Genomic DNA, 10,755 nt, shown 5'->3' with positions numbered 1-10,755 from the left:
AATATATCAGTTTGCAATCTTTTCACTTAAACGTGGATACATAAAGAGGTCATCTATCATCGATTGTGGAGCCAGTGCAAATAGCAGACGCGTCATCGACCATCCGCCATAAATAATATTTAAAGGCCATCGATAATAACTTGACACAACGTTATTGACGCTCTACTAGAAAATTCCCCGATATTTCAATATTAATGTGTCAAATAGATACATTTCCATTTTGTTTTTTTTTATCAATTTTTGTTGGAATATTCGTTTTTGGATTTAGATCTTTTGTTTTGATCTATCCGACAATGTTAGATCTTTTATCACATGCATAAAAGTGTTATCATTTTTTATTCAATTTCTATGCACATTATTTGGCTTAAATGATGAAATGCATTTTCAACACTGATTTTGTTTGACGATGAGAATTATGAAACACTAGACGTTTTACCGGCTCCGCCCGGATATCAAGGTCCTGTTTTATCACAAGGGAGCATTTAATCTTTAATTTAAAAGTATCCCATCACTCAAGTCAGCGTATACTCTATCTGTATACCAAATTTTATCAAAATCCGTTCAGTTGTTTCAACGTGATTGACGGACAAACATCCACATAAACAAACTTTCACATAAATAATATTAGTCACATATGTCACTGTAAAGGAAAAGAATAGGTAATGCATTATATAATCTCATGCACAATTAGTGCGTCTACATAGGAATCAGCCGCACTGGCATTTTATGTCCAATTACTGATAAATTAATAAAACGGTTATTATTACAACTTGGAGGAACCCGTTTCTTATACAATATATCGGAAATACTTACATGAGGAGTCTAAACGAATTGAGAAATCATCATCATCATCACCGTATTGTTCCCACTGCAGAGTCACAGGCCTTCTTTGAGAGTTCAGGCCATAATCACGCTGGCTCGGTGCGGGTTGGCAGATGATTAATTTTGAAGTTAACGTTCACTATTATAATAATCATTTTAAGAAGGATATGCAGAGCTTATCATATAGTACTCAAATGCTTCATCAATTATTATTCTTTGAACAGTGCAATTTCAGTTTGTGATTTTAATCATAGAAACATTTTAAATTACAAATATTATAGTGTAAGAAATATAAAGGGGATATGATAAAAATTTGTTCGATTGTAAAAAGAATTTACTGCAATTCTACAAAACTGCCTCATTGATGTAAGTCATTTGATAAAAAATCGCAGCCAGTCACAGACTTTTAATAAAGTGAGGGGTAGTTGGGCCGAACATTGAATAAACAACGTCAAGGCACGATCCGTACGAATGCGTTGCTTCAAAGTGCTTCTTATAAGATTCGATAGCTAAACAAGTTTTGACAAGTTCTGAGAAGCGACATCTGTATCTTAAATGACAATTATTCATCTACTGGAATATTGAAACACAATAATTGATATCCGATAATAGATATATTGCAAGTTCTGTCAACAAAGATTTTTCAATGCCTAGAATGCACTTACTTTAGTGTTAACTTTATTTTTATTTGTTTAAAATACGATTATTTTAGAAAATTAAGATGGATGTAGTGGATATTTTTAAAGGTTGAATATATTTTTAAAAAATATTTTATTCCAGGTTCATGCAAGCATGTATCTAATTTCTTCTAGAGAATTTTATATAGCTTTATATTATTCATAGCATGTTTTTGAACTTTTACTTGTGCTCGGTCTGTCTGTCCGAGCGTTCGAATCTGTACGTGATTCACTTACGAGACAACGATTTGCTTGGCTGGGAATACTCATATTAAATATTTAGTACTAGCTTATCTATTTTCAATAATTTATTTCGAACAATTTACTTCATTTATTTCTATCATTATAAATTTTATATTTTGAATTTGTACTAAAATATTCGTTATGATACTTAAACATAATCGTTCATTTCAACCGACTTCAAAAAAGGTAATTATCAATTCGACTATATATTATTTTGCTATTTCATCTCGGAGAGCTGATTTTAATGATTCTTTTTTATTTTAAAGCTGATGCATCCCAATTAAATTTCTAGTTCTGACAATTTAATGGCGGTTCAGTATTTGTAACGAGTAATTATCATTTTATTATCATTATTCATTATCAACCAGATATCTGTCGTTTCATTTAAATATTTATTTAACTAAATATTCATATCAAGAGATTATTGTATAACACAATAATACTCAATATTAATATATTCTACAAACTGCATTTTATCGCGAGTTTAAGCTACATGACAGACATATTAAAATTATATTGCCTATAATAACTGAACGTAATATAGAATTTACTCCTACAACTTTATATTCATATTAATTTGAAAATAAATAGATAAATTGTATATTCAATGTTTATTTATTGTAACTACGTACTTAGTAAGAACTGTATTGTAGAAATGAAATGCGTTCATGTTAGTTTCAACGAAAAGCAACGAGTTAAATTGATGCTAAGAAATAATCTCGTTTCTATGCCTTTCATATTATCAGAACACCCATTTATTAATTACATATGTAGTATATTTTTGGTACTATTTGGAGATAAGGCGCGAAGGTAATCAAATGACGAGTGGAATTGGGGACTGAAATACAATTAGTAGACGGGACATGAAAGTTAATGATGTTAATCCTTAAGCGAATTGAGGAAATTGCGCTCCAGTTTCTAAACGATTTACCCGATTGGAGCAAGGTCGATCAGCGATTAAGCTGTGTTTTTTTTATGTCTTCGTCGACCATGGAACTGGTGGGTCGCCTGATGGTAAGCTACCAACGCTCATGAATATTTACAGAGGCGCAAGGCCATTAGCAGACTCCTTACGTACCTGCAAATCGATTGACGACTTTAAAAGGTGTGGGATATAAAAGGAACGAGAAGAAAAAGACTGGGAAGGGTAAGGAGAAGTTTATTGGCTTCCGGCTCCCCCATTTACCGAACGGAACACAGCAGTATGCTATTTCATTGCGGTCTTCTGTGGGGGTGTGGTACTTCCCCAGTGCGAGCTGGCCCAATTCGTGCCGGAGCGTGCTCGACTACCACATACAAAATGTGACGATGCCGGGGCATCTTCACATGTTGTATATGCATGTAATATCTTACCGATACAATGTATACGCATACGCGCACCACGCAGGGAGGAAAGTTGTGCATTTCGAGTGAATGTATGTATGTGTGTTTAAATAGTTCTTGGGGAAGTTCTGTAGGGTTAAGGTTCTGAGTCGTGGGATTTATCCTATGTGTCACATATAAAAAATATACTCTTAGATTATTGCCGGCAAATTACTTGTTTTGGTGATCTGCAAAAAAAGTTTTCCTTAAAAATTCAATGCTGAAAAATAATTTGTTAATATCATCAACAATTAAAATGACAGTTTAGAGTTTGACACTCGCATCCGATTTTTATATTTATGACAATCATTATATCATATTTATAGTCTGATTAAATTGTTATCCTAAAATTTTTCATAATTCATGAGAATTGATAAACAGGGATGTTCTAGGAAAACAGAAATGTAATATATAGCCTCATATGCAATTTCCTTATATTAACTCAATATAAATAATAATGTTTACATTTATTTGCATGTATTATGATTTATGTTTGTGAACAATATTCCCCAGTTATTTTGATGAAAACTTATTAATTATAGACTGAATATGGAAAAATATTTTCCTCATATCAAATTTCAAGTTCAATTCAAAGTTTGGGCTGTTTTTATATTTTATTTATTAAGAAGATAATATATTAAATAGATGTTGGTGTAATGCATTTTATATATTATAGTATATTAAATAAAAAATGGTGTAATGGTTGATGTAAATCATGTCATATTCTACGAAGCAAATTCGGTTTCGAATTTGATTTTATTTACATATTTTGGTAAGGATCCGATCCATGTATCAAGGTCGCATACAGGTAAACTAACTCGTGTTCAAATTGATTAGAAAATTATTACCTACCTGTATTATTACTGTATTCTTTATTTCCTTTAAAATGACCTTTTATTATTAATCGCTTGTCCCGAGTTTCTGTGTATCTTGGTCACAAACAAACCGTGAAAACCGAATAAGTGATAATTATTGATCGTAGAATAAATATCATGTTTCATGTTAACATTTTGTTATAAGATTTTCCTAGTAAATTTATCGATTCTGCTTTGTACATATATGGTATATGTATACTCGTAGATATTAGACATATCAAAGCGTTAAATATTTAATTATTATTAATATTTACGAGCCAATTGGACATATTTATACATAAATGCACGCTAGATAAAGGAAAATGTACGAATAATCTACAGCCACAACAGAAACTGGTAAATCCACCTGTGACGCATTCGATCATCGTTCGGACGTAAGATCAGTATAAAAGTTTAGTTGCTTATAAGTTTTTTTAAATATATCTGATATTTCTAGAGAGTTATTTTTTTAACAATATGCAATTGGATTCAATACATATTCTTATGATAATAAGGTCTATATTGATAATTACATATAAGACTTCAATTAAATTGATATTGTATAACGAAAATGTATGCCCATCTATTTTGCACTATAACAAAATATAACCTCTGTTGTTTCCAAATCCTATACACAAACAATGTATATTAAAATTTTAGTAGTATCTTAAAATATACATTAAGCACAAAGTCACTTTCAAATCAATATTGGTCTAAAATCTTCTCATTTAAGTACAGTAAAAACGGAATCATTTTTTTCTGCGAACCGTACAAACGCGAGCTTATGTCTACATATATATTTACTGTTGATGACCTCTAAGATCCAGTACAACAACGCAGACGAACAAGCATCTTGCCAGTGTGTTTTCTAGTTATTTTGTTTATAGTGATGATCTGTGTAGTGACTATATATATAATTGTTTAATTTAAAAATGAAGTGTTTAATTGTTATTTTTGGACTGACACTCTTGTGGAAGGATGCACGTACGTATTGTTTTACAAAGAGAGCAATGTTAATAAGTTATAATTGTTATTCGTAACATTCAGTTTCAATTTAATAGTTGCTATAAAACTTCTTAAACACTATTAGAGATTTCAATGATATGTTATGTATATTGCTTATATAAATAAACAATTTTCTATTAAACACAAAATGAATCACGTTAGTCGGTTGAAAAACCCACGGCTTTAGCGAGTAACAAAACCGTAAAAAAAACGGTTAAATTGAGAACTTCCTTCGTTTTTCGGAACGTCAGTTAAACATATTATATGAAATAAATAACTCTTACTTAAGTATGAGAAGTAGGTTATCATTCCCGTCCATAAAGAAATAATGGCCAAGGTCATTTGATAATACTGCATCGATTTACTGTATGTACAAGGAAGTTGTGGAGAATTATTAGACCAAAGATCATGTTTGTGAGACTATCATCGGTAATATTATTATAAACATGGCATAATGACGTTTAAGAGAGCGGTTTCATCCATTTAAGTTTTTGGTCATAATGAAGTTAAAAGAAAGAAGGAATAATGGACATATCTACTTAAGAAATTAATTTAACAATTTTTTTTTTATGTTTTATACAAGGGAAAGAACTGGCTAAAATTTTTATTTAAATAATGTCTTCTGTTCTTCATCCGCGTAAGTTCGTATCCCGTAGGAATATCGGGATAAAAAGTTGCCTATATGTTATTCCAGCTGTCCAGCTATCTACGTACTAAATTTCATTGCTAATGGTTCAGTAGTTTTTGCGTGAATGAGCAACAAACACACACACATCCTTACAAACTTTCGCATTTATAATATTATTAGTAGGATATATAAGTTAAGAGTACATCCGTACAAATCAAAACACTTTGATATAATAACTTATAGTCAGTGTATATAAATTAAATACCTCCAAGCCTTTTATGTTTTATATATAAAGTTCTTTGAATATGTGATAACGATAAATTTATCGTATTTATAATTATAAATAAAACCATAATATTTATATTATAATGAGGAAAAGCGGATGAATAACATAATTTCATGCTATTTTACTAAGACGAAACAGTATGCGTGAATAAACACATAATGATATAGCAATATTATTATATATAATAATAGTATTCATAGAATAAATTACTAATATTTTGATCAATCTTTATAAACACGTTTCTTCATCTACTATCGTTGAGTTTAATTGAATCATGACGTCACGTTTTCATATATTGGTGTGTTCTTTTAGAAATCGTCATTTATGATATTTAAATACATGGATTTATGTAGCGACTATCGTTTCTGGCAAGGTCCATGTCTCTAATATGTATACTCCATGTTTATTTACTTATTTTTTGTTGTATGTTATTGTATGCTGAGAATCATGTCTTTAGTTTTCGCGACGTAGGTATTGTTTCTTGGGATATATATAAAAAATTAATGTGTGTTGAATGTTCGGATCAGCGACGTCAAGTTTTGTTTGATAAATAATTTAAAATAATTTAAGTGTGTATGTCGATAGCAATGTTTTATTTAGGTAGGTACGAGGCCCATATCCTCACCCTTCCCAGTCCATTTATTAATTCCCGCCGTAAATCCTTTCCTTAACCTTACCATTTATAATCGGGCAACGCATTCCTGGAAAATTCCTACCTACATAACCTAACCACTAGCTCGTTTTCCCGTTCTAAAAAATAAAGTAATTTGAACATTTGTCAATATTAGTATATTAAACATGAATTTTTTTGCTAAAGTTCTTATTTTTCTTTTAATTTAAATCCTTTTTTTAGTTTCAGAGTCCTGTGTAACACCACTAGGCGAGCGAAGTAATTGTATATCGTTTTACGACTGTCCACAACTGCTTTCTGCATTTGAACAGAAACCTCTTCAGAACAATGTTATACATTTCTTGAAGCAATCTCAATGTGGTTTCGCCGGGTTTACTCCGAAGGTGTGCTGCGGACCCTTACCACAGACAACTGCATCTCAGACAACGGTTAGCATTTAAAGAAACTTTTATTAAATCACATTTTTAACTAGTTTTGTTAGAAGCTTATTATACAGACCGTGAAGTCCTTATTATTTAAATGCTATTAAATTTGGTATGTCTATAGTTCAAGCAATCTTGGGCAAATCTTGGGCTTCGCTTTATCCGGCTTCGCCTTTATCCTCATAGGCCACCAGGGGACACGGGCTTTAGTAGCCGGCTTTAATACGGGGCAATAAAAATTACCCACCAAGTGGATTCTTAACTTATCCCGAACCACGTGGATAAGTTAAGGCGGAAATCTTTGAAATTCCTCCAACGAGTTAATCAGTGTTCTCGCGCAATTAACGATAGCTAACTAATACAATTGAAATTCTTATTCTTGCAGCGGTTTATCTAGTTTCATTTAATTTACAGCCAAAACCTAGACCATCACCGTTGCCCGACTTAGGACAAGGGATCGATCCCTCTACGGAGGCGGACTCATATCCAGAACCACGCAGTTCCTGTGGAATTGACAATGGCGACAGGATTTTTGGAGGACAGATAACAGATTTGGACGAGTTCCCTTGGATGGCTTTGTTGGGATATCGTGAGTAGGAGTAATATATTGTGTTTCATTGCCTTTTTGATTTTATAGAGAGGACAGATTTTATGATGTACATTTTTATGGATGACTCAAAAACTTCTTACTGATTCAGGAAATGTTTCGTTACCTACTATAAAGTCTTAATATTTTTCCCGATCCAGGTTTTGTCTATAACAATAAAGAACATTCATAAATCAAACTGGAAAGATAACTTAATAATGTGTGTTTGATAAACAAGATTAAATGTATTGTTTATATATTCTATTTGTATACTATTTGTATTATATCAAGCATAAAAGTCGTAAAGATATGTTATTGAAAAGCAAAAATTTCTATCTATTAGACCATCTTGGAATGAACGGGAATACCGCTTTACTATTACTCCCTGAAATAGAAATCGTTATTCAGTATACTTACTGTACTCGCGCTATTTCTTGGGAATACTGATACAACATCTTAAATTAATTTATTCGCCCTGTTTCAGGCACAAAGGCTGGCAGACTGACGTACCAGTGTGGAGGAGTTTTGATCAATCACCGATATGTATTGACTGCAGCTCATTGCGTTATAGGGGCCATTGAGACTGCTGTAGGAAAATTGTAAGTACTTGCTATGAGAATATGTTCCTCTTCAGGTGTACGGGATAGTACAACACATGGTTATGCGAACTCGCAACTATGGTCACATTATGATCATATAACAATAAAATATACTTCAATATGGCACCAATCTCAATTGAATTGTGTAAACAATTTTAATACTATTATTGCGATATATAGAGAGGTGTTAGAAGCAATTCCTCCTTCGCAGTGACATATGGTATATTAGTTGTCCATTAATGCTTTGCTTGATATGGAATTTTGGGATCAATCATGTTACGAGGCAACAATCCATGACTCATCATCACGAGAGGATAAACAAAGAAATAATTATGTCATTGTGATATTACATTCATAAGTATTCGTTATAATAATATTAATAAAATAGTATGAACAACATTGAATGGTAAAGTTTATTTAAAAACAGGAGGAAAATTGCAAATATGAGAACAGGTTTTAATGAAGAATCTTAATATTCCGGTTAATCTTCATAAATTTATAGTAGTATGGGAATTCCCTTGGCAAGTTAATTCTTATAAATAGATACAGCTTATGACTTATATTGAATTACTTATAAGCATTAATTTGAGTTATTATATCTATGAAATTAAATAAAACTTGTGACTTATTTTGGATTAATTACAATTTGTATTTGGAAATTAGTTTGGATTATTTTCCTTTGAATTTTCTTGTGAATCTATAATAAATACTTACACACTGGTTGGAGATGACAATACTATAAATAATGAAAACTTAACCAACACATATCGTAATGCTACATCTACCTTAAAAAAATGATATTAATTAAAATAAAAAAAATAATATAACTGTTTTTCATATGAAGTAGAAAAATGTACACAAAATTATAATAATATTAAAATAATAATAACTAGCTGACAAACTTCGCAACGTAATAGAACCATTTTTTTACATTTTTTACTTTCAAAGCATTCCTTGACTTGAAAAATGGAAATATTATTGTCTCGACCTCACTCCATAAGCTTATAAAAAATAGGAATATCAAATATTGCACATCAAGTCTTTGTATACATATTAGAATTTCTAGAAACGATTATTAAAGCTGACACGTAATAACATTTTGGAAATAAACCTGTTTGGAAATAAATCGTGATAATACCGGTATGACCTCTATTTAAAAGTCAGCGTTGATTGGAAACTCACTGAAAAAACTTGTATAAAACGCTTGTAAAAGAAAGATAATCGCTACTGTTGATTTTTGATTTTCATTCATTATTTTCCAGGGAAACTGTTCGCTTAGGTGAATACAACTTGCAGACAGACGTGGACTGTCTGGGCAACGATTGCGCGGATCCCTTACAGGAGATATTGGTCGAGGCTGCTTACCCCAACCCTGGTTTCTCGGACAAGAAAATTAACAGGGAAGACGATATAGCTCTTGTGAGACTGGCTCGTAGGGCTCGATACTCAGGTAATAAGATATTCTTATATTCATATAATGCATGGAAGTATCATGCTTATTTTAAATTTTATTTAATATCGATGATTAAAGGAAATTTTGCTTAGTTATCAAAACCGACTTGAATGTTTATTATTTTAAATTTTAATTGGCCTCGAAGAAGAAAAAAAGGTCATGTTGATTGCATCGATAATTTCTTATTAAAATATTTATAAATAACCTAAATGATAAGAAACGTTAATATGCTTTATTCAAATAAAATGGTACTGAGAGTAATAATACATTATCAATAGCGATCATTAGAGTGAAGATAATATCCATATATTAGGTTTTATAAAATAGAGTGCATAAAGTCATTACTAGTATAACAGCTGGTTAAGCAGACGCATTAACTTCCCATTTTACCCTCACTGAACTTAATAGATATTTATGTTATACAAACAGCTATAATCTATAATATTTTACATATTATGCATAAACGTATAAAACTTGTGTATACTATTAAGCTGAAGAGTTTGTGTATTTGAACACGCAAATCTTAGAAACTGCTAGTTCGAATTGAAAAAATATTTGCTTTTTAATTTACCATATTGAGGATAAAGGCTATATAAGATCATGTAGGATGAGGGCGAAATCTTGGGACACAGAATACTCATATATGACAACTTATTACAATTCAAAAGTGCTTGTAACAATCTAATTGTGTTATTATTGTATTACCTATAAACATTTTAATATAAATTAGTCTGCACGGTGTAAAGGGTTCAAAACATTGGGATAACTAAAATAATGAGTAAATCATGTTAAAACCCGCTAAAAGTCTTAACCAAAACAATAACAATGTTTCCAGGATTCGTGCAGCCTATCTGCTTGCCGGATAGCAACCAGCGTATCTCTGCTGGCACTTCGGTCTACGTGGCTGGATGGGGGAAAACCTTGAACGGTATGTTATTGATTAGTACCTTCACAAGTTTCTTGGAAATATTGTTAACGAATGTGTAATTTGATATAAACCCTTGGTGAGTTTCGATTACATTCAATTTGGAATTTCCTGAATCGTATCGGATACTATCGAACGATCATGTTCATAGAACCTTTTGATATGCTTCTTATATCGAGATTTGTAAGGTATACCTAGTCTTGCCATAAATATTGTAATAAAGAAAAAAGAAAATTGTTAACTGCAAATAACATTTATTACT

General features: G+C 31.3%; 1 protein-coding gene across 1 annotated transcript in view; it reads left to right on the top strand.

Moving 5' to 3' along the window:
* The first annotated feature begins 4,762 nt into the window (after positions 1-4,762).
* The window catches only part of LOC119834382 (serine protease 7), an 8,417-nt gene continuing 2,424 nt past the window's right edge, over positions 4,763-10,755 (top strand). Inside the window, exons 1-6 of the mRNA XM_038358727.1 lie at positions 4,763-4,942; positions 6,731-6,936; positions 7,345-7,519; positions 8,001-8,115; positions 9,378-9,565; positions 10,404-10,496. Coding sequence (XP_038214655.1) covers positions 4,891-4,942; positions 6,731-6,936; positions 7,345-7,519; positions 8,001-8,115; positions 9,378-9,565; positions 10,404-10,496 — 829 coding nt within the window. The 5' untranslated portion in view covers positions 4,763-4,890. The remainder of the gene's footprint in view (positions 4,943-6,730; positions 6,937-7,344; positions 7,520-8,000; positions 8,116-9,377; positions 9,566-10,403; positions 10,497-10,755) is intronic.

The sequence above is a fragment of the Zerene cesonia genome, chromosome 19 (genome assembly GCF_012273895.1).
Source record: "Zerene cesonia ecotype Mississippi chromosome 19, Zerene_cesonia_1.1, whole genome shotgun sequence".
In the NCBI taxonomy this organism is placed as follows: domain Eukaryota; kingdom Metazoa; phylum Arthropoda; class Insecta; order Lepidoptera; family Pieridae; genus Zerene; species Zerene cesonia.
This window is presented reverse-complemented; position numbering and strand designations above follow the sequence as displayed.